The sequence below is a fragment of the Anser brachyrhynchus genome (genome assembly GCF_964034855.1).
Source record: "Anser brachyrhynchus genome assembly, chromosome: 1".
NCBI classification, from domain to species: domain Eukaryota; kingdom Metazoa; phylum Chordata; class Aves; order Anseriformes; family Anatidae; genus Anser; species Anser brachyrhynchus.
Genome location: NC_137694.1, coordinates 50,633,329 through 50,658,914, shown reverse-complemented (window position 1 = coordinate 50,658,914; position 25,586 = coordinate 50,633,329). Strand labels below are relative to the sequence as shown.

Below are 25,586 nucleotides of genomic sequence, written 5' to 3'. Positions count from 1 at the left end.
GAATACTTTTAATTTCTAATCTGATAGGATTCATCTTGAGCATTGAGAAGTTCCTGTTAACTTGTTTAGAGAAAAAATTTTCCTGCAGTGAAATAATTTTTGTCTTTTTAATAGTCAAACCATATGCAATTTAAAGAGGTATAGTTGCGTGTACTAAGACCATCTTTCTAATTTACCACTCCTTAATTATTTGAGGGAATATTTTGTAAAAGCTACAACAGTAAAAGCTGAAATATATGCCGAGGCAGACTTCAAGGCTAAAATGTCAAAATCACATTTCTGTACTTGAAGGAATATGTTTGTAATTATTGGCCTTGTATGCCTCGTTAATAAACATGTAATTTTCAAACTAGATTCCTAAGGAAGAACTTCAAACCACTACTTCTCTTACAGTAACTTTTAATATGATCCTCAATTTCATTAAAGTTTTAAGAAGTTCATGTAAGTCAGTTGAGTTGAAAAGATAAAATCCAGGTTGGGACTTGAACTGAGTTTGACTGTTTCTCAAAACCCTATCAATCCCTGTATTTTAGTCAGATGGTATACGTGAAGCAGTAAGTCATCCATAACACAAGACATGAAGACATAAGAAAAGAAGTCGGCACACAGGGAAGAAATTAGGGTACATAATGTGCAAGATCATAATGTTCATGCGGCAAGGACAGATGGGTTACTGCAGTAGAGACATAAAATAGAAACCCTGGGCTAATCAAGAAATAAATTGTATTTCTACTGTGCCTTGATATTTTGATAATGGGACAGGTTTTCAAAGCAACTAATAATTCTAAAAAAAATTTATTTGAACTCTGTTTGAAGATGGTACATGTTTTTTCATCTGTCTGAAAATATGGCACTACACTATGATAGTGTTATAATACTTAAAAATACTTAAATAGAATTATTTTTATTAGAATGGTGGACTTTAGGGACGGGCATATGAAACCTCTACAAAACTGAATTAAGAAACTATTTGGAGCATGCATTTACAGAAAAACAAGATTAAAAAATTACCTTATATTACCTCAGTTAATGAATACACTCATTAAAAACACCTTTTCCTTTGCAGTATACATTGCCAGTGCTGTTGGACACAGCTGTGCAGATTCTTCGAGGGAAGGGCAGTATTCCGTTTTCCATGCTCCAAACACTGTTGAAGCTCATAGTACTAATGTTCAGTACACTGCTTCTTGTTGTTGTCAGAGTCCAGGTTATCCAGTCTCAACTTCCAGTGTTTACAAGGTAATAGGAAAATGTCTCTTATTTACAGATACTGATACATAAGATGTGGCTTAACGATGTCTGAATAAAATGGCCAAAGATACGTTACCTGAAGAGTCTAACTTATTTCCCTGTTGTAGAATTGCTCTTCCTATTGTAGAATTGCTGTACAATTCTACAATTTTTGTCAAATTGTTAACTAGTATATTTGAGTACGTGTTGACACAAATATCCAACGTACTAAGTTATCTGAGTATGCACTAATTTTAAAAAACTTTTGGTTGTTAATTGGCTCTAATAATCCAAAATTAAGTTTTACTACAGAAATATTTTTTTTTTATTGGCTGTGTGTTTGAACCTTGGCTGAGTACTTCAGAACTTTTAACAAGTTTTTCCTTGTCTACATATGAATAATTTCTTTGGTTTTAGACATGCATTATGCAGAAAGCATGCTTAACTTCAGATACGGTGCCTGAGGATAAATGTATGAGTACTGGTAGGAACTGCAATTTAACATTTTAAAATGTAAAGTAATATAAAAATACAACAATCAAATGTTTTTCCCCGAAAGATCAGGCAAATTTTTAAAAACATAACAAGGACCATTGAACCCAACTTCAGGAAGAGTAGTGTAAGTCATTGTTGAAACATGCTGATTATATCCGAAACAAGTTTCTTAAAGAATCTTGGAGGAGATTCCGTTCTGTGCTAAAATGCGTCATAATGTGTGGTTCCCAAATTGTGTGGTTCCTGAAAAATGCAGGAAGATTAGGATATTGTACATGGCTGTAATTGGCAGTTCTAGCTATGAATCTAAAGACTACTTGCATCTGGTCATACAGTCGATGAAGACCATAACTTGTTTTCATTAAAAGCTCCTTTTTCTCCTTTATTTTGCTTTAGGTTTGATAACCCAGCTGCTGTAAGTCCATCTCCAGCAAGGCAGCTGACTTTCAACTACCTCCTCCCTGTAAATGCTTGGCTTCTTCTCAACCCCTCAGAGTTATGCTGTGACTGGACAATGGGAACTATTCCACTCGTGGAGTCTTTGTTAGATGTTAGAAATGTTGCCACCCTTACATTCTTTTGCTTTCTGGGATCTTTGGTTGTCTTCAGTCTCCGATATTCGGGGGATTCCTCCAAGACTGTACTGATGGTATGAATGATGCATGTTTCATATTCCTTTTTGTTCTGCTCTCCCCGAGAATGTAACTGTCTCAGGATGTTTGATCATGTGCCTAGTCTGCGGTGACCCAGTCATGCATCTTCTCTTGGGCTAAAATGAATACATAAGAAAAGAGAAAAATCGTTGTAGCCATAAACCTGTTAAACCGCAGTTAAGTATGTTTACTCTGTCAGGGATGAGATGTAGAAAAAGAGATGAGATGAGAATAAGTATGGCTATTGTTATTTATTTGCCAACTGTATTGTGGCCATTCTCAAGTTTTCAGAACTTGGACAGCAAACTGGGGTTTTCAGTAGAACTTAAATTTGAGGATCAGAATGCATTTCCATCCTTCAAACTCTACTTAAACGTCAGTAATTATTCTACATATTTAGCAAGTAAATTGATTTTTTTCTGATATAAAAGGACATATTTTGGCATTTAGGTATACAAGTTTTCCCCCTTTTTTCGCCTTTTATAATGAAGGCACTTGTCTGTAGACTCTTCCATATTCTAAGGCAAAACTAAGTTTTGTCAGCTATCAAATCACTTCCTGTTTTTCACTAGTATACAACCTTAAAATTGAAATGGATTCACATGAAAGAATATTTTGGAGGAAATGGAAAGGAGCTAGTGTTTTTCACCCAAAAAGCCACTTTTTGATTGTGGCTATTGCAAAAAATTCACAAGGTGAATGATTAACCGATACTATGTTTCTCATTAAGTCAGTGGTGCAGTTATGCCTGCAACAAATCTGCAAGTATAAATCTGAGCTTGCTTCAGAAATACCCTGCTTTTTTTAAAATATGTAACTCTAGCCAACGGAAGTTTCAGATGGGTGGGAATATTTATGCACAATTTAAAGCTATGAATTTCTTTGCTAATCAGCAGACCAACTTGGATACATTTCAAAGAGACCTAACATTACAGCTCTGACTAATACTTTTTTTTGGTCTTGTCATGGAGCAAGGCAGATTGTTTCACTAGAAAATTCTTGAAAATAAATGATCTGTATTATAGCTGGTGAAGCTTCTAGTCCTGAATTTGGAAACAGCATATGAACAAAAGAAACTTAGCTTATTTGTATAATAAATGCACAAGATGACATACCCAGAAAATCAGTTTAATGCTATTGGACAATATGTATTTCAAAACTAAACATTGTGTTTAAAAAAAGTAGTTCTATAGTTCTTAAATGTAAATAAGTAGTTTAATGTTCCTTTTTATAGAAGCTGAAACATTTTTTATCCAGTGCACTGAAAGTAGTGGAAATGTGTACGGGGAGCGGTACACCCTTTTTCATAAGACTGCTCTTGAACTTTATTTCCCAACACTTTCCTTTACTTCCTAACTCGTAAAGTTCAGAAGAGAAAAGGGTTATTGTTTTCAACATTAGTTTTTGTTCAAGGGCATTTTTTTCTTATTATTCCAAGTGATTTTTATAGCAAGGGTCTTCTGAGTTCATTCAGCTGAACCTGTGATCTACAGTGTAGCTTAAACACACTGTAATCACTGTTGAACAAAAGTTATTTTTGTTTCATATATACCTTTATTGTATATATAACCTTCTGTATGATGCGGATTTTTTCCAGACGTATCTAAATGCCTGAAAGCTAATTTCTTAGATGAGAATGCAATATAAAATATTGAAAATGAATTGTTATAACTTGCAACAGCACTGTAGGCCAAAAGCCGTTTCTGCCTACCAGTAAACCATTAATGTTTTGATGTAGACAGGATATTGTGTCATGGGAGAGAGGGGGAGAGAACGGTTTCTTCACTGTGGCTTCTTAGTTTCTCTTATTAGAGAGATCATAGTACAATCTTTAAAATGAAGAAATTGAATCTCTGTTTAGTGAAACCCACTTATACAGTTTATGGCAGTTTTCCAGATAACTATGTTGAAATACTGGTTTTTTAAACTTTTTTTTTTCCACACTTGGTTCTCGGTTCTTCCAGTAAAAGCCTGAATTTGTGCTAGTCAAAATAAATTAGTTCCCTGGCAGGTACAAATTTTAGTTGTCTGCATGGATGCCACCTAGTATGCCTAGATGCGTAGTAAACCTAGATGCCACCTGTGTTTTCAGCACAGCATTGTTGAAAGCATGACTGTTCACACTGGTTTTGAACTCTTAATGAGCATCACTCTGAAGGAGTCCTAAAGGGCATTGTAAAGAGCTTCTGCCTTTAGAAATCTCTAGCATGTTTTGGCTCTTGCATTAGCCCTATGAGACCCTCAGGTCTCATGCTGAAGCCTGAACTAAGGGAAAAGTCTCGAGTTATTTTTGTTCATGATATCATAAACAGTACAACTTCAAACCTGCTGCAGAAATAAAGATTTTTATTTGGACTTTGCAAATCAAATGCGAAGGAGATGGATCCAAAATGCAAAAGAGAAGGGAGGCCGCAAGTTTGTCTTAACATGTCTTTCTGTATTTGCTGACGTGGATTTGGATGTGGGTGCTGTACTTCTTGAGGGACAAGACAGAAAAATAGATTCCTTCTCCCACTTCCACGAGTGACAGTGGACATTCCACAGTTCTCCACAAGACATCTCACAGGTTGAACTCATTAATGAGAGACGGAAAAGTTGAAGGACCCATTTTCAGCCAGCATCTGTTTGATACAAATCATCTCCACAAAGCATAACTCAGGTAAGTGGGTGCATTGTGTTCTACTTCGTCATATTTTAGTTTTGCTGTAGGTTCTAAAATTGCCTTTTTGAAATAACAGAATTGGGAGAGGACAAAACAGATTAATTGCTTCTTCAAAGTAGCCAATTTATTTTACCAACTGACAATATTAAACTAACAGAAAATGGGATTGTGTATTATAAATCAGAACACATGGTTTGGCAGGTTGATGTCATTATGCTGCTTGAAATAATCAATTATTTTGACGTTAATGAAGGACATGCCCTAGAAACAATGTATGAGGAATTAAATTCTCTTGTATTTTGTGTTTACTTTATCCCTTTGAGCAGTCAGAAAACTTGACTATTAGGCTAAGTGACCTTTTTAAATAATTTACAATATAAATATTGAAAATGTTTAGTACAATGAATAGTACAGATTTAGAATTACATTGGCTTTTCCCTAGGTTTCCAAATCAGGCTGTGATCATGGCTTTTGTTTTCTAAATTAAATCTTTCGGGTTAGACACTTCTTTGTTGGCTGGCAAAATTTTAATACAAGCTTTTTATCTCTGTTGATACTTGCTAAGTGTCCCAAACGAGTGCTTTACCATCCTTTCTCAGCCCTCGCTTATAATGAGACAGCACTCCATGCTACTCAGCCACAAACCTTCGTGGCTTTTTACTGTGCAAATGTCAGGAGCAGACAGGTATCCTTAAGCTTCTTGGAGAAAGTTTTTGCGTTTTTAAGTGATGTATCTACCAAGACATCAGTACTTCTGAACTATTCAGTATTTATTTCTGTAGGCCCCGTACTTGTATCTCAGGCTTTGAAATGTCTCCTGAAGTTTTTGAATGGTCATCTAGCAGTTCACTTACTTTTTATAGTTTATGGTCATATTTTAGAGTTCTGTCATGTGCTTTTTGCTCCCTGCATAATGTGAATGTTTCTGTCTCTTTTATGTTTTTCAGTTGCCTTGACTGGGATATTTTTCAACTGAGCTTTGCACCTGCTGAAAGACTGTGATAAAGAGAGCAAACGAACAGAAGAGAACAAATTTTTATCTGCGTTGGCGCTTTGAGTCTGTCACTTAAGAAATTATATTTGAAGGACAATAGACTGAGGAGAGGCAAAGAGACTGAAAGAAGTTGAGCAAAATCTTGTGTAACATTTTGCCATCAGAAAAATTGCAGAGAGCTAAATAAACCATGCCAAAATCTTTAGATTCATAGACAGTCCTTTTTATTAGGTGTCATTTAAGCATATGTACAAACCTTACACATTTTAAAGTTTACTTCAGTGTGAATAACTTTTAAATAAAAGATCTGCAAAACAGCACTTTTTTTGGTAAAGCACACTTGGAACTTGCTTTTGTAGATTCACCTTTGTAGTATTGCTTGTGTTCAGCTACTGGAAACAATGAAATACAGAATGACTCTAACCCTCACTTCCCCCCAAAAAATACGAAGACATTTCCTGTAACTGGGTGAAAGAGTGATACAGAACACTGGCTTGGGGATAGCATGATGGATTCCTGCATTTCAGAGTGAATTACAAAAATCTATCTTAAAGTTTCATGTTGGAATTTTTACTTCTTGATGAGATAGGTTGGGAGGTGCTCTATAAGGAGCATGTACTATACAAATGTAAAGGATAAAGGTAGAGGAATGTGAAATGGCATTAAATACAATTTTCTCCTCAAGTAATCAACATATTCTCTACATATTATGCTTGTAATATCCTTAAGACTCAATTATTTATTTTTCCTGTAGCTTAATGAATTGCTGTAGACCACTTGATCCATGTTAATGATCCATACCCCAAGTGCATACTCTTTGCTCCATGAAAAATGAGATAACCTTTAATCAGTGTAGCATTTTTATATGTGAAATCCTAGATTCTTTCATACTGGATGTGTTGATTGTTTTAACGTACAAAAGATAGTTCTGCTTACCTAGACAGAAGATGACAACCTGTTGTATAGCAAATTTCTAAAAAAAATCCTTTTTACTATATTCAAATAAATATTATATTTTTGTAGGGGGGTTGTTTTGTTTTTGTTTTGTAACTTGGAGACCATATATTTAGAATTAATTATTTGTGATTATTTAATAATTGAACTAGTTTATTTGTAATTATCGGTCATGTCCAATTCCTTTGTAGCAGATGGGTTTCTCTGTCTTTTAATGTCTCCCCCAGGCATGCACCTTTTTGTTACGATGTCTGTCAGAAACCTAAGAGCTCCAATTAAGGCAGTTGATAACTTCATTGTCATTTTCGGTATTTTGGGGTGCCTGTAGTATAGTATCTAAACATGGATGTTAATTCAGTGGTTGCTTCTGATTTTTGTTATTCAGATTTGTAATGGAAATTAAAAATAGAATCAATTGTAAAATGAATTTGTTTACATCATATAATTGTTAATTATTATGAAAGACAATCTCCAAGGTTTTAGGTCTGCCATGTTTTTGTATGTGGAGCTCTTGTTAAAACACTGGTTTGAATATGACCTTTGGTCCTAGCATTCTGTCATACAGCTGCTCTTTTCTGTAGTACAGAAAACCAATTACACTAGGCTGCATAAGAAAGTGTCATTCGTAGGGTCTAACTTGCCATGCTCAGAGTGGTCTCAATGTAAAACAGATCTTAATACATAAAAGAAAAAAAAAAAGACGTATATCTTCCATGTATGTCAGACTTTGTTTTTTTGCTTTTGTAATTGCTTCATAATTTGTGTGTTGAGTACAGTCTGTCACTGCCTAATCTTGCTTACTAATTAATTTGCATTTCTTTTCTAGGCACTCTGCTTAATAGTGCTACCCTTCATTCCTGCATCAAACCTCTTTTTTCCTGTTGGATTTGTAGTAGCAGAACGTGTGTTATATGTTCCTAGCATGGGATTCTGCATTTTAGTAGCACACGGATGGAAGAAATTATCAAATAAAAGGTACAGTAAGTTTATCTTTAACTGGTTTAACTCATTTCTCCTAATTCAATAAAAGACAAGGACATTTATAACTGCGGGATTTCCCAATAGAGCTTTAACCAGTGTGAATTTATGATGTTACAGGTCCTGTTCTGCATCAAGTTCTTGCTGAATGCAGAGTACTGACCAAGAGTAACTGTTTGGCAGTCCTGTGGTGTGAGCAAATGACAGCAAGGAACTTAGAAGACCAGTAGATATTTTTTAATTTATAAACAGACATGCACCATCAGCAGTGTTGCTTTGAAAATGTAGTACACTGGCTGCTCTTCCTGTAGAGGAATTTAGTGCTGGTTTAGGGGATAGACATTTACTAAGCAGTTTATTAGGAAAAAACACTTTTGCGTCAGCAAATACTTCAAATTAAATTTACCTATATGCATGTTGGGTGCAGTCAGAACGTCAGCATCATGAGTTAGTCTTCTGATTAAGTATTGTTAATTATTTAAAAATTAATTGTGATTTAGCTTAATGCTACAAAGGATACCTAAAGGATAAAATATTTCACCTTTCACCTTGTGAGGTGAAAGGATAATATATTTAATTCATTTATACAACCTAGTATTTTAGGTTAAAATATTTTGCTGAAGATCACTGATTTCTTTGAAATTTTTGTGATATCATTAATCAGATTTTATCATGAGTTTGTGGCCCTTACGCTTTTTTAGCAGATAGCAGTTTGCCATCTTAGGTCAAACCATTTTACCAAATAGAAATATTTTTTTTGGAGTTATTTCGGAGCAATCAGTTTAAAAGTTGGTTGAGCTTGTATTTGGAGAGAGAACCAAATTGTAAGAAAAGGGTAAACATTACAGAACCTTTGTTTCACAAATTGCAGATTTTTGTATTTTGACTTTTATTACAGAAAGTGACTGAATAGGAGTAAAGGAGGAGTTTTAAATCTGTTGGAGAGGGGAGATACTTTAGTGCATTGATCCTTTGCCTCTTAAGAAAAATAGTCCTTACGATACTAAATACTGAGATTCTTCCCCTACACCTCCCATTGTTGTTGTTATTCTGAGGGTATTCGGAGGTTCATTTAAAAACACAAAAACCGCAAAACATACTTTTCAATACCTTTGACACCAAACACTTTAGAATGCAAGGTAGCTTACATTACACATCGCTACAGAATGGACTGCCTAGATATTTCTTTTGTGTAAATAACATGGTATTTTCTGTTTTAAATCATTTTTAAGGATTAGGCAAAAAAAATTACTGTCTAGATATGATTTGTACTTCATCCAAAGGTGACTACTGACTAAAGTTTATGTAATGCATGTATATCAGTCTGCAGCATGTGCAAATATCTTCATTACTGATAAAATTTTCAGTGTTTAAGTGCTAAGAATGTACATCAGAACTGCTCAGTATTTGTTTAATTAAAGAATGATTTAGATAAGAATTTCTCCTTTGAAATTTCTGCTCTGAATGCATATTTTGCATGGACCTTAGGTTTTCTAGTGTCTTGTACATTGTAAATGCTTCCCCCTGAGCTGGATGCTCTACCCTTTTTACCCTAGTGCCATACTTCTGCTCATCTGGACAAACTGAAAGGCAGCCGATCCCAGTCTATGTTGTCTGTTGTCGTTAGAAGTGAGGTTAGAAGTGTCGTTAGAAGTGAGTTATCCTTGCAGGATAACTTGTGCTAACTGGTGCTGCCAAAGCTGACAGCAATGGATAAGGAGAAATCGGTGATACCCTGTGGGAGTGAGGAGAAAGTATTATCACAAATCCCACTACAAAGTGGCAAAAATAGAAGTGTTGTGACAGAAAGCAAGGATCCAGGAGAGGACAGATAGGGAGGAAAATTAGGCAGCAGTGTGGCTTACTACAAAAATATTGCAAGTCAGTGCTCTAAAAGGTCTCACAATGTGGAATAGGCTCCTTGCTTTAGAAATATGGGGGGACATATGGGGGGGGGGGGGGGGGGCGGGTGGAACTGTTTTATTAGCCTGGTGGGGATATGGTTTATTGCATGTCTCAGTTCTCACCAGCTGCTTTGTGGTGTTGGAATTCCTCTCATTTCTGCTGCTCTTTTAATTTTTACTTTTTAATTTATTTTAAATTAAATTAAATTTATTTTAAAGCAAAACACAAGAACCACCACCAACAAAAACAAGCACAGTCTTGCGTGTGCAGCGTTTTGTATATGAGGGCAAAAGCTTCTGTTTTTCTGTTAAACCCCTGTGGAGTACACAGGAGTGTGAACAGCTAAACCAAGAAATAGCTGGCAAAGGTGGATAGCTATGTCTGCTTCAGAATGATATTTTTAAAGCTTTTTAACAAAGTCATGTTCATAATTGGAGGAAGACTACTAGGTCTTTAGTGCGTTTTTTCACATATAGATCTGAATTCAGAGACCAAATGGTCAGTCTGTTAGAGTTTGTTTTATATCTGGTGTAGTTAAACCAAGCGGTGTTCAAACTGCAGAAAATAAACTGCAAAAAATCTAGAAGATTGTTGCTGACAAGCTGGTCATAGAGTGTGATTTGTGCTCCTGATTTGCAGCTTTTAAAATAAAATATAAGCTGTTCAAGAGGCACTGGACCTTTCTCCTACTGAGGTACTACCATTGTATTGTGTTTACTTAGGAGCATTGGGTGGCCTCCACAGCAAACCTCTCTGATAAGAGGTATGCTACAGTGTGGGAAAGGTTGGTTATGCGTTCAGTAAAGAACTTGTGCGGAATAACCTGACTATATAAATAAATTTATTTTTATTATTTTTTTTAAATTAAATTAAAAATAAAATTAAATAAAAGGATAGGATGACATTAGTTTTTCTTGTTTCATTTTTGTAAGCTATTACATTTTATACAGTGTTTTGAAGAACCTCACTGTTGGACGTCATGATCATGTTCATTGTCTAAGATTACAGATAAGGTCTGAAAAGCAAAAGTACAGTTTTCCTACATTTTTGTTCCACATTATATTATGTGGATTGCATTTGTTTTTATTAAGCAGATTGCATAGTGATGGAAAAAAAAAAAACCGACAGGTGAATAACTTGAAATTAGACATTAGATTCCTTTTAAATTTTGAACTGCTACAATTAATGTTCAGGCAAGTTGGAATATACCATTCGCAAATATGTTCTGCATTTTTTTTGTCTCCTAGGATAGGAGATATTTTATTTAGTATAAATAAGAATTGTTTGTGTGCTTTTAATAAATCTTTATTTTATTGTTTGTTTTTTTTTTTTAATTTAATAGTGTACTAAGAAAAATTTCTTGGGTTTGTTTGGCTGTGGTACTATTCACGCACGCCTTAAAAACACTGCACAGAAACTGGGACTGGGAATCAGAATACACATTGTTTATGTCAGCTTTAAAGGTACTGTATCTTATTTGAAAGAGATAATGGAAAATTGTGTTGCTATTCTAAAAAAAAGTTGACTGCATTAGAGCATGATAAGAATGGAGAGAAATTATGCTTGTTTTGCCACTTTTATTTCTATGTTGACAGTATCTAATTAGTAGCTTTTGGGAATGCTTTAAAAGCAGTGTGATGCACACATGGGAATTCATGCACAAGAAACGAGAATTTTTTCTTAATGTGTTAAAACAGTTGAATGTATTCTCTTAACTGGAGGTAAACACAATATGTTTGAATACAAAATCTACAAAAGGTTTGCATAAAATAGTTTCTTTAAATATGGCATGGTATGATAGTTTGAACAACCATCTATTCATTTTCCAATAATTACATTTTAAAATCCATGGAATTTTTAGGTACTAATGACTAAAATAAATGGATGTTGAGCAGGAAGTTCAATGTAATTGTTCTGTATGCGCTGTTTTGTTGTTCTTTACACATAGCAGCTTGATCTTTCATATGTTTTGTGTTTTTCCAACTTCAAGATTTAGTTGCAAGAAAATCAAATGCAGCTTAATACGTTATATATTGATATCTTTTTGTTGTTGTTTTTAGGTGAATAAGAACAACGCAAAACTATGGAACAATGTAGGGCATGCCTTAGAAAATGAAAAGAATTTTGAAAGAGCTTTGCAATTCTTCATACAAGCCACCCAAGTGCAACCAGGTAAAACCTTTGACTAGCTGCCGCTGAATGGCTTCTCCCTGCTCCTAATATGTCAGGATGCTTAGCTTACTTAACAAAATGTTCTGAATTACCTGTTTTTCACCAACTGAACAGCAAACAGGGCCAGTTAAATGATACGTAGTTTTTCAGTGTGATAAATATATCGATGAGTTAGTATTACAAGTTAATAAGCTCCTCCCCAAAAAAGTCCTCAGTGAAAGTTTCTATCTATAGAAAGATGCATATACTTTTCATTTAAAGCCATTATTTCAGTTCATTCAAAAATAACATCATCCAACCTGTAATTCGTTTTGAAGTATTATTATTATTTAATTTTCTTACTTAATACTAAGGAAGAATATGAAAAAGATATCTAGGATGTATTTATTCTCTTTTGCATACTGTTGCAAAAGAATTTCTAGGTAGTACTGGACAACCTTTCCTTTTTCTTTTTAGAAACCTAGTAAATAATTTTCAATTTATGTGCCTCTACTATAGCAAGAGATTAAAGACATATACATGGAAAATTTACCTATCATTTTTGACCTTTTCCCAAGTAACTTTATAACACATCTTTTGGTTTACAGTTAAATTATTAGCTTCATAATTCAGATGAAAAATAATTTAAACTGTTTTTTTTTGCTAGTCTTTATGCAGTACCTGTATTTAATGCAGCACTCAAGCATAGGTATTTTTTGTGATACTCAGTGTATGAAGTATTTGAAGTTTCATTCTTTTCTTTGTTAAGATGATATTGGTGCCCACATGAATGTAGGAAGAACTTACAAAAACTTAAACAAAACTAAAGAAGCCGAAGAATCATATATGATTGCTAAATCATTGATGCCACAGGTAATTAGAAACTACCACCATAGGAGGGAACTCTTTCAGACCTTATATTCCTGATAAAACTTTCTTATTTTTTTGTTGAAGCTGCATGTTGCTATATGCTCTCTCCCCTCCCTCCCCCCAAAGCTATCTCTTAAAAGAAAAGGTGATACACAATCATAGCACTTTAAAAAATGCTAACTTGGACCTTCTTTGTTAAAAAATATTTTAAGTTACTTTTTATATTGTTTTAGATTTTTTTATGGCTCAAATTGAGGATACAAAATAAGCAAGTTACAAATGTGCACTTACAGTTTCTAATCACAGTGGGTTTACTTTAATGTCCAGCTAATTGATGATGATTAGTTTCTGAGCCCGCAGGAGAAGTCTTAAATGCAGTGTTGGAGGTGGGAGAAGGCAGTTGCAGCTGCGACAAAAAAAAAAATCTTTGAAAATACTTGTAAAAAACTGTCCTCTGTTACCTTTTCCATTTGTAAAGTTGTATTTGTACCTAGTAAGTATTACTTTAGCTGTTTAAAAGAAGAGGAATATTTTTGGGGCAAGGTAACAAATGTTAAGGGCAAAATGAGACTGACAAGAAAAATCAATAGTCCCTTGAGTATAACATTAAAAAGCTTGCACAATGAAACAGTATGAAGATTCGAGTAGACAGTACATTGGTTTTAATGCCATAGCATTTTCATCTTTCATGTAAATTTTTCATCTGCTGTGTAAGTGGACGGTAAAATTGTACTTACACTGAGCTGAAGGGTTTAAAAAAAAAGGCTTGTCTGATAGAATGTCATTTTAGGCTTTAAGAAATACTCTTTGTTGAATGGGGAAAGTTTTACAAGATCTGGATGGTTGTTAATGGCCATTTGCATGAGCCAAGTTAAGTAGTAACAGAGCTTAACTGATAACTTTTGTATCCCATTTAAGGTAATGTTCCACGTGTTCATAGAAGTAAGACGACAAAAGATTTTGTTATGTTTTTATGATTTTTTTTCTTGGAGGAAGAGCTGCTATTTGTAATTGTTAAGTGGCTGTAGACTGTCCAGTATTACCCTAAAACAAATGCAGCAGGCTGAAGAGTAGTTCTGTACTGATTGTCTTTCATATTTTTACTCTTTTTTTTTTTTTTTGGTACATATGTTCTTTCTGGCAGATTATTCCAGGTAAAAAGTATGCAGCAAGAGTTGCTCCTAACCACCTGAATGTTTATATTAATCTTGCAAATTTAATTAGAGCAAATGAATCTCGCCTTGAAGAAGCAGATCAATTATATCGGCAAGCAATTAGTATGAGGCCAGATTTCAAGCAGGCTTACATCAGCAGGTATTTTCTAATTTTAGAGATACATATTCTTGAATGTACATTTGTGTATTTGCAGTGCTGTGAACATTGTTTAGTTCATACAATCGCATTAGCTTCTGGAATTGATTTATTTTCAAATAAGATGATGAAAATTTGGGGCAATAATAAATTATTTATGACAAGTCTTGTTCTTATACATTCCTACTTCAAACAGTGTGTTTCCACATATGCTGTGTATTTGAACATTGTATAGGAAGATGCTTCCATTAGACATCTTTATGAATAACAAACTCAGATTTCTAATCTCCTTGTTTAGTTTTGAACTTCTAAAATTCTTATTTTAAAACTTCTAAAAAAACTTCTGATTACTCTGAATCATGGAGTTTTTCTTTATTATTTTGTTGAAAATGGTTCAGAAAAAGCAAGAAATGGGAAGCACATAAATGGGAGGCTAAATGACTGTGGGTTTTGAGGCTTCTGTCCACTGTTTTGTTAGTTGTGATTCTTCCTGGGATTTAGGGAGGTGCAGAGGTGTGTAGACTCTTTTGCAGTGTCACACAGCCAATATCAGGAGTCCTTGATAACTCCTGTGTGTGGGTTCTTTTGTTCTGCTTATACATCTCCTGTATGTAAACTTCTCAGAGCTGAAAGCTTTGGGGAATGGTATATAATCAATTCCTGTGCTTTCTTGTGTTTAAAACAAAACAAAACTAGTATTAGTAGTATTTCACATCTGCTTTCTATAGGAAGATTAATTTCTTTTTAAAAAAAGGCAGAAAAATGTCAATTATTTTTGTACGTATATGAACAAAAATTGCTGAAGATTAAATTTATTCTTCAACAGGGGAGAATTACTTTTAAAAATGAACAAGCCTCTGAAAGCTAAGGAAGCTTACCTTAGAGCTCTAGAACTAGACAGAACCAATGCAGACCTGTGGTACAACTTGGCAATTGTTTACATTGAACTGAAAGATCCAACAGAAGCCCTGAAGAATTTTAACCGAGCACTAGAACTCAACCCAACACATAAACTGGCATTGTTCAACTCAGCCCTGCTAATGCAGGAATCTGGTATGTTAGTTACTCCTTAAATAAATATTATGTATTTATAAGATGCATATCACCTCTTTTTTTAGTTAACTGATTTATTTTTGAAAAGCAGAAGTTTGTAGCATCATCAAAAAAACTATTTATTGTAATAGTCAACTTTGTCATTTATTGGTAGTGTTTGGAATTTATGCAAAGTGTACATATACCTTAGCTGATTAGCACCTTTAAAACTATTTTACAATAGAACATCTTATACATATAAAAAATAGTGTTACACAAAACTCTTTTTCAAAATTGTACCTATATAATAAAACAGTGAAGTATGTATAATACTAATGTTTTGCATGTATATTGATTTCGTCCTTTCCTCATCAATTAAAAATCATTGACTTCTGTGGGTTTTAAATCTAGTCTTGGGAAATGTGAATGTTTTCAGTTTCCCCTGAAATACTTCTGGTTAGTATGAATCAAGTTGGATTTTCATGTGCTTGATTTTGTATGTTTAGCTTCTGTCTGTATGGGTAAATATGGCTGTTGCCATACGAAAACTGTCGCAAAACATAATTAGGAAGTGACAAGTAAGGTTTGTTTCCCTTTTTCTTGGGGATAATTTACCATCCCAACAAGAGATAATAGAGTTGATTGGAGCTGATCCAAATGGATTGTTCTTGTTCTTCATCTCTTTCCACGTTGTAAGTTAGGTAGTACAAGAAACGCCTTGTTTCTTGTCTGAAGTAGTACGAGGGGCTTCAAATGAGCAGAAGTGTTAGTTGTCTAGTTTTGAGTAACCCATACTGGAAGAAGGTACAGGCACTCTTTCAGGAGGTGGAAGAAGGAGGTTAAAATCAGCTCCCTAATCCCCCTTCCTTCAGTAAGTCTATGCCCGGAATTCCTTATTAAAATATATTCACTGAAATATTATTTAAAGTAGCACAGACTACAAGCTAGGATTCCTCCTATTATCAGACAAGATTATTTTTATACTTTATTTTTTAAACAATTTGATGCAAAACAAAATGAGTTACAGATTTTGTTTTGACATGATAAGGTATTATAGCCTGGCTAAATCAGACATCACCCTATGTAATCTCTATCAGTATTCTTTTCAATATGTCTTTAACAAAATGAGGTCTTCTAAGTTTGCTTCTATGAGAGGTGATTTGTCAGAACTGACAACTTCTCTGCATTCCAGTTGCTCACTCATACGTGAAAATAACCCCTGTTAAACTTGTAGAGACACCTTTTGTATCTGTTGTACCGAATCTAAATATAATTTAACAGATAATAGGATAATGATGCTGACTTTGGCTACAAGTCAGCTGTCAGTTTTGTCCTGTAAAGGATGTAAATATCATTTATTTTTTCTGCTACACGGCACAAATAAAAAGTAATATTTTAAACCCTTTAACTTTCACAGAAGTTACATTTTAATTTGTATAAGAACTAGCATTTTACTGGCCTGGCCTAAAAATACTTCAGTATAAATCTAGAATTAAATGCATTTTCTGTCATTTAGGTGATGCTCGGCTTAGACCTGAAGCTAAACAAAGACTGTTAAATTATGTGAAAGAAGAACCACAGGACGCAAATGGCTACTTCAATTTGGGTATGCTGGCAATGGATGACAAAAAAGATGTGGAGGCAGAGGCATGGATGAAGAAAGCCATAAGGTTACAGCCAAACTTCCGAAGTGCTTTGTTCAATTTGGCGTTGCTTTATTCTCAGACATCAAAAGAATTGATGGCTTTGCCTGTCCTGGAAGACCTACTGAAATACTATCCTGATCATACCAAAGGTCTCATTTTGAAAGGAGATATCCTTATGAACCAAAAGAAGGATATTGTTGGAGCAAAAAAGTGCTTTGAAAAAATTTTGGAACTGGATCCCAACAATGTACAAGGAAAACATAATCTTTGTGTAGTTTACTTTGAAGAACGAGACTTAATAAAAGCAGAAAAATGTTTGGTTGAAACTCTAGCTCTGGCACCTCATGAGGAGTATATTCAACGTCATCTGAACATAGTTAGAAGTAAAATTGCATCACTTAGTGTTACAGAACAGTCATCGCTTCTGGCAGATGGGACTGCAACTACTGCAGAAGAAAAAAAAAAATCATTTCAGAATTTGAAAGAAGTAAAAAATGAGCAGAAAGCCTCCCAAACAACAGCTGATAACAATAAAGGGCAATCAAAAAATAAGAAACGAACAGAGAAAAACAGTATGGAAAAAGAGACTCCCAAAAAATCTTCAAAAGAAATCAAAGATATTGAGAAAAAGAGAGTTGCTGCTTTGAAAAGACTAGAAGAGATTGAACGTATATTAAATGGTGAATAGTCTTTATTATGTCACAAAAGAGTAAGGGAGGAGTACTATTTTTAGTTGTTTAATGTGATCCAACTGGAAGATGGTTTCAGTCCTTTGGAAATAGAAAAAATGTTGACTGCGTATCATTTGGCAAGCAGTGAAAGTCATTACAATGCTTTATGTGAGAACTACAAATTTAAATATGATGTGGGGTATGGATGGGGATTGAAGGGTAATGGGTTGAGAATAATCTTAAATGCAGAATCTTAATTGAGAAAATAGTACTCAAAAATCATTGTAAGTCAGGGATATTCAGGAAGGGTACTTTCAAGGAATCCGTGAAAAAAATTAGTGGTGAACTGATAGGATAAGCCGGACGCTGCTGCTTTTCCACATAAAAATCTGTTTGGGTTAACATTTTCTACATTTCCATTTTACACATCAACAGTTTAAATCTTTCTAGACTTTTGTTTGCTTTACGTGGAAAAGCATTTTTCTTTGTGTTATTTGTTTAGAGAGCTTATCAAAGTCAGTAAAATGCCACTGGTTGTACTATGTATGTGTTAGACCATAGGATGATGCAGCAGCACACTAAAACTTTCAATTGTGTTCTAAATAAGAAATGATATAATAACCTTTTAATTGTTCTTTACTTACAGTGCTAATGGTTTGTACTGTTTTACCGAATAGAAATCTTATGGTGCTCGTAAGATCTTTAGTCTATGCTTTACTTTTAAAAAAAAACGTGTTTTTTTTTCTTCAACTATCAAACATCTGGTTGTTTTTAAAAGTATATATATGGCGGAAGGAAACAGAAAACACCTTTTTTCACTCTTTCCCCAGTTCATTGAATGCTTACAAATGCACTTTTTGTACAGCAACCAATATGCTATGCAGTAGTCCTTGTCAACTTTGTATGGATGACTGTGGATTGACTCTGTTGTGTGGGAAATTCTTCTTTGTTTATAGTAAATCGACTTTATTGTTGGAACACTATTCTAAGTCTCATGACTTTTCACAACATTGATTTAAGCAACGATTGCTTAGAACAATGTGATAATAATTAAGCCACTGAATTTAACAATGTTTAACACAAGGAAATGTGGATAGTGTGCTTCCAAATATTAAGTTCTTTTGTTTCGATACTTTGTCATGGGTGTGTGGTTTTTATTAAATATTTATTTTGACTACTAAAATATTCCCATTTACACTTTTCCACTAATGCATAATTTTTATTTCCTACATTAATTTTTTTTTTTTTTGTAATTTCAGTGTTGCTTTTACCCTTGTGCAACGCATATATTTTTGTTTGAATATATTACCTATTACTGAAGTATGATGCCTCCCTTAATTATGAGAAAGAAGAGAAGAGCTGGGTGGAGAAAGAAGTATAAGAGATGGTTTCCTTAATAACTTAATCATTAAATCTAACTCTTACTCTCCATGTTTTGTCTTATTTCACGATATAGAAGTATTCCTTAGCAACCCTGTTTAACCATAGCCCTTGCTGTAACTGCTCAGTTTTCTGCCTCTGGCAATAATCCAGCTGTAAGATGTAATGTTTATCTTAGTGGGAGGGTTCTTAAATGTCTGAAGGCCTTGCAGGGACCTTTTCATTATTATGTATCATTTGTAATGTTACCACAACAATTGTTTGTATGGTAATAACTAGGAAAAGACTGTATGGGTTTTTAAAAACATGATCTAAAATCCGTGGACATAACTAGGTACCTGGTGTGCAGCCATTCCTCATACACAGGTTTTAAGTGTTCACTGTACCACCAGGAATCAATTGACCACACCTTGAAAATTGCTGCTTTATCTTAATCTGTGAATAACTTGGATACTTGTAGCTAAAATAGTTATGTGGAGCTGTATAGAAACACTAAATTGCATATTAAGTCTTCCCTCCCGACCTTTGTTTTACAAATGAATTGGTCATTGTTCTGGGTGATACAAAGGAACATTCATTTTAAAGTGGAAGGAACTACGTAGTAAGAAAAGGTACTTTCTGTCTGGCTATGCAGGCCAAAATTCTGTTTTTGTTTTGTTTTTACTATTAAGAGTCTAGAATCCAGTTGCCACACTGTTATCATTCAGTCTGTAAATTCGAGAGAAGAGGCACGTTCTCAGGTTCAGCAGTTCAGCTGCTGCCTCTCTGCTCTAATATTGACCATATCATACAAGTAGCTGCTCTTCAGAGACTTGCAAGAATTGTTAGATTTACTGGCACTCAGAGGTGCCATCAGTTTTAACTAAATAAAGTCATCAGACTGGCATAAACTAGAGTATGCAGGTGGTAGGTCTTTCAGTCTCTGATCAGGTAATATGTGCCCTTTGTTTCTTCTAAAAACTGTAGTAAAAATGAGTATTTTGACTACTGTCAATATGCCAAGTTGTATTTAGCCTGTTTTAGGGTGTCAACCATTTGAAACGGATAGGAAGAATGTTACAGTAAATTGAAGCAGCGTAGCTGATAAAAACAAATAACAACAACAAAAAGTCAAATTTTATGTTCATTCAAGTCTGGTTTCTTTTTAATGCATTGAGTTTTATCAACTCTGCAGGGAAGTAGTTGGGTATTATTAATAATAGGAATATTTTCCTACGAACAGGCATGTGCAAAGTGTCACAAATTGGAGTCACAAAGAATGAAGTGGGAGATAAATTCCTTTCAATGTGCACTGCTGTTTGCCCCTTGGTTAGGCAATACTGGAAGAGAAAAAGTCAAGACAGGAGTAAAGACAGGAAGATTGCTGTAGATGGAGGGTTACATATAAAGAAAGCAAGAAAATGTGGTACGTGTGTGTTGCCATAGACTTTGAATGAAATGGGAAGATTTTGTTTTCTGCTCAGTTGCAGAGACTTACTGAATTGTACCTTATTTTGAAACAATGTAATTTCAATACATTTAAAAGGAAGATGATGCGCTGAAATCTTAGGTGAGTCTTGGTTTCAACCTGTGAAAAAATGCCTATATAGCTTGTAGCAACTTCTCATCCAGATTCTAGTTCCCCATGGGCCTTCTGGTATGAAGCAGACAGACTCAGGATCCTCGTGCTCTGAAGAGACAAGGTTCTCTTTGCCAATAGGATGCAAGAGATGCACGTTCTTTGTTTTCCTGGAGCTACAGGACTGTTGTCACCATGTTGCTCCTAAATGAACATAAAACACTGACAAAAGTATGTTATTACTCTGCCTTTCTTCGTTTGCCAAAAATAGCTGGACTGAATAGGGCCTGTGGGATACTGACACAGCCTCCCATTTAATGGGACTTCAGAACAAAGCACGGACCTGCTTTCTCAGTGGGTATTGTCAGTTGCAGAAGTTAACTATTTCAAAAGCTGCTGAAACATTTTAGCACTGTGCATATAGGCTGTCCAGCCCAGCGTTCGAGCAGATTCCCCTTCTTCACATCTCTAGGGTATTACAAGACTAAAGCACTGAGAGCAGCTTTTCATATACAACAGTTCAGTCTTCTGCTGCCTCAGTCTCAGATGAGGCTTTTGCAATATCAAACAGTACCTTCTACATAAATGTAAAGCTGCCCACGTGCCTGCTTCCAGGGTACAGAGCTAAAGGCTGAGCATACAGGCTTGTGGCATTTGTTTCTTCCTGAAATTTCGTTTGCAAGGGCCCAATGGAGATCAAAACAATTCCGGGAAGTTAACAGCCCGCCCCGGGCTCTTGCATAGTTTGCATCCCACAAAGGCACAAAGAAGGGTCCCATATTGGGCAACTGTATGTGGCAGGGGCTTTTTTGTGCAGAGGTTCTGTGATCATCCACCTCTGCCTAGCCAAATGCATGGAGCTGCTGCAGCAGAACCTGCTCCTCCTCAAAGGACCTGCTTCAGCCTATGCCATGTAACCAAATTGTGCCTCTTTGACTTTCAGTCTAGGAATTCTGCTTTGCTTAGGAAAAAGCCTGAAAATGGAAAGGCTGGAAGACACCTGTCCTTCCACCCATCCTTCACCTCACTTCCTCTACGTACAAAGCTTTGGCATGCTTCATGTAGTGCTTCAGCTGAGCAAGAAGAGCCTGTCCCCCCAAACCTCCAACTTAGCTTACAAAAAAGGTAAGTAAACCATTCCTATTTGTGATCAAAATAGCATAGCTTGCTAGTTTACATGTATTCATATGCTACATTAAATTAAAAAAAAAAAAAGATAAATACCACATTATTTTTATAGCATTCAGTGAGTGGTAGCAAAGCCAGTGTTATTTCAAAAACCTGCAAACTGCTTTCTGTGGTCTGATAGTCTCCTTCTACACACCAGTGGTTTGCATGCAGGATATATGTGTCTTTTGCAAACAGTTGGGGGGGAAAAAAAAAAACAAAACAAACATACACCTGTCTCTATCAAAACAAAATAAATAAAAGAAAGAAAAACAAAACAACAACAACAAAAGAACCTTCTACATAATTATTCTGGGATGGGAAGACTGTTACAAACTCTAACTTTCTTGAGCTAGGAAAGAGTTATGGCTTTGATAAAATGTCCATAGAGAGGCACTAACAAGTTTTACAGCGAGTTTCGAGGTTACATGCTTGCTTGGGTGAGCTGTCTTTTTCAGATGTGAGCAGAAAGAGAAAGAAATTAAATGTGTGGGTCTGTGGGGCTTTGTGTGAGACTACACCTCGATATGGGAAAATCTGCATATGCTAATGAGTGAAAGGGGCTGTGCTGGCAGGAACTGTAGTAATTGGTAGGTTGACAGTACAGACAAATTGGTATATTTTATATTCTTGGGGGGGGGGGCATAAAATAAGCTTTATATTAGGTCATTAATTCTGTGTCTTTTCTGAGCTGAAACTTTCAAAAATGTGAAGCGTGAAGGATTCTGGATAGAATATAAGTAAGCATTAAAATAAAGCAACTTGTTCAGATTTCCTACACCTGTTCAGCATATATGTTTGTTCCTTGCGTGTAGTTACCAGCTTATTGTCTTCTTAAATACACGTAGCAAGGTATTTTTAATTTATGTGTATTCATCCACACACAATGGGAGTAGGTGGAGGAGGAAAATACAACAATTGCAGGATGTCTTACCAAATGTAGAAGTAATAATTTTTGATTTTTAAAATACCATCTTGAACATATTCTTACCTTTATTTGGTTTGCAATTGTTAGCCCAATCCTATATTTTTGTTGTACGTGATCATCATTAAAGCAGGATGCTGTAGTACTAACTCACCAGTACTAAAAACTTAAACAAGTTCATGACAGCTGATGCTTTCACAAGGGGATCAGTTTTTACCTTTCCTCAGCCTTCAGTTGAATAACAGAGGCTTGCTTGTTTGTTTGGGCACACTGCATGTTTCACCTACAGGCTACCAGAAATCATGCATCTCAGTTTCCAAGGCATGGCAGTTTCTATGTAGATGTATGGTGCGCACAGCAGGGGGATTGGAACTAGATGATCTTTGAGGTCCCTTCTAACCCAAGCTGTTCTATGATTCTATGCTAAACATGTGCCTTCTCATTAGCAGATAAAGACAGCATGATTTATGTTGTTCAGCACACCTGAAAGCTGTAGCGGGTAGAAGTGAGGAAGCCAATTTATAAGAAGTGTTAAGTGTAATTGACATCCAGTAAGTATTATAAAAGGCATGTTATAACTGCTGTGCTCAGAAATTATGCAAAACTATGGTCTTGGTTTAAAAAAAAAAAAAATTGTCAAGAAGTTTTTTACCTTCTTGAACAATTTTCAGACAGTTGAATAATTTCATGCCTGCAATGCCGGTTTTTTTTCAGTTCTGTACATAAGCACTTAACTATTTATTCTGCAAAACTTTACAAGCAAATAAAACAGGCAATAAGAGATATTTGAGAGCTTAATACTCAGGAAATTCATCTGTTTCTACAGATATTGCAAGAGAACTATTTTACAAAAATATTTGTGAAAACATTTAAAAAAAGTTTTTGGAGTAATTTCATTCTGATTAAAATATGATGTTATGCATTGTACAAAGATAAAAGCAACAAGGAAATTACAAAGATTTTAATTTCAGTTGAGAAATTTAAATGATTCTTTAAGGTTTTCCAAGGGTGTTTCATTTATTTGCATTAGTTTAAATTCACAAGATTTCATTGACTTCCTGTTGATCATCTTTCTTCTTTACCTTTGTTTTGTTCTTGCCCTGTCTGCAGGGCCTTTTCCTCTTTTTTCCAGCAGCTTTTGTTTTTTTGTTTGTTGAACCATGAGTACAAAAACTGTCAGATGATCGTTCAGTTTACAAACACATATGTTTATACAATCTATATGTGTAGAGGATACCTAATACCTAGGGATTCTCTACCCTAACTAGAAACCATCTCAACTTCAAAGGTTAAAAAACCTGTCATATAGTTGTTTTCACTATATGCTGTTGCTTCTTCAGTTCAAAATGAAATGCTGTAAAGGGACCGAATGTTAGGTTGAATTGGGTTAACATAGACTATTTCTTGAATACTTTACATTCTATTTTTGTTCTCATATTCTTTCTTTTCTCTGGCACTGGTACTTTCTCACACTGCCAGTGCTTCAGGACAGAGGCTGTAAAGAGGAAAAAGAAAAAAAGAGAGGAGCTAACTGAAGGTTTTTAAGTCTTTATATATTTATTACTGATAAACACCTTCAGTGTTCTGCTTTTGTTGTTGTTGTTTTAAATATATATATTTATAAAATCACATATGTACGTCTTTGCTAAAGAACTGGAACATGGTCATTTCAATTTTTGCCAGGAGGAGTGCTCACTTCTATTATTGAAAGCTATTATCATTGCTTTTTGGAACAGCAATGTAGAAAAACATCTTCAGGCAGTGATGACCAAATTACTGTTTCAGGTTATTACCTATTATGGAGCAGTCACATAAATCATGCAAAGGGTCAGCTAAGTGCTATGTTATATCTTGTGGTTTGGTTTGTTTACTGGCCAAGGTCTGGCAGTATTTTGAGGAGGTAACAGTTACCACTTTGCTTCCAGGGGCAGCAACTGTTCGTGCTATTGTTCATCTGCAAGCCTGTTACCACTTCAGAGGTGAAAGCTGTTACCTTTGTACTTGTTTTCTTTTTACTTGGTCCATCTTGTTAAATGGAGGAGCAGAGGTAGAGTCAACAAGCTAAACTAGAACAAGATTGCAAGAAGGTCATGATTATATCAATAATAGCTGGTGTATGGATAAGGATAAAATTAGGAGGCATCATTCCATATTTCCGTCCTGTGTTTACTTCTTTACAGTTAGTTTTCCTTGAAGTCGTAGTAACAACTTTGCTACAGTTCAGCCAAGTAAGAATATAAATCTTAAGTCTAATCCATGTTCTCCATGTGACAGGATAAATTGCAATGCTCTTAGTAACATCGCTAGCAGATACAGCCTCTGACCTGAGATCATCGTCATCATAAAAGTATGTAATGATCTAAATTATAAAATAAATAAAACCATTGTTTCCATTATATATTGACAACTGGCAATAAAGCATCTAGGATCATACAAAGCTTCTTAATTCTTTTGAAATATGAAGATTTTCACAATATGGTTTAACATCCCTCCCTGCGTCTAGTTTTCTTGATAAGAATCTGTTGCTTTTCTGCAACTGCATAATCAGAGGATTTTTTTTTTTAAATGTCAAATCCCATACTCACAGTTTTGGTTTTGTTTTTTAATGTAGTTTAGGATTGTTTTACTTATATCCTGAAAAGCCTATATGTATAATTGCATCAAAGAGTGAAATTGCTGTGAAGGCCACTTTCAGAATATCACTGATATAATGTGACAGGAAAGGTTTAAGAGCAAAAATAATCATCTAAAACTTTTTAACTCAAAGTTACAACTACTGTGTCAAGAGCTGTTTACTCCACAGATTTCTAGGAACTTGAATGTGTATCACAGAAATACCACTTCCAACTTGCTTTTCACTTTTCCTCTTTCTCTAAGCATTCACTTTTGGAGTCTGAAAGTGGGTTACATATGCTACAGTCTAATTTGGGGTGGCTGCTCTTAGAAGGAATTCTGCTGTGAAAACCCAGTGTGGCTGGGGACTGTAACATATGACGTGAACAGA

At 34.9% G+C, this 25,586-nt stretch overlaps 1 protein-coding gene across 2 annotated transcripts in view; it reads left to right on the top strand.

Moving 5' to 3' along the window:
- The window catches only part of TMTC3 (transmembrane O-mannosyltransferase targeting cadherins 3), a 36,061-nt gene extending 17,381 nt beyond the window's left edge, over nt 1–18,680 (top strand). For both annotated transcript variants that reach the window (XM_080582208.1, XM_080582207.1), the window contains 9 exons: nt 1,067–1,239; nt 2,122–2,374; nt 7,815–7,963; nt 11,214–11,334; nt 11,932–12,043; nt 12,792–12,895; nt 14,037–14,206; nt 15,030–15,256; nt 16,752–18,680. In XM_080582208.1, the coding sequence (XP_080438334.1) occupies nt 1,067–1,239; nt 2,122–2,374; nt 7,815–7,963; nt 11,214–11,334; nt 11,932–12,043; nt 12,792–12,895; nt 14,037–14,206; nt 15,030–15,256; nt 16,752–17,569 (2,127 nt within the window). In that variant the 3' untranslated portion in view covers nt 17,570–18,680. The remainder of the gene's footprint in view (nt 1–1,066; nt 1,240–2,121; nt 2,375–7,814; nt 7,964–11,213; nt 11,335–11,931; nt 12,044–12,791; nt 12,896–14,036; nt 14,207–15,029; nt 15,257–16,751) is intronic.
- Nucleotides 18,681–25,586: the final 6,906 nt, after the last annotated feature.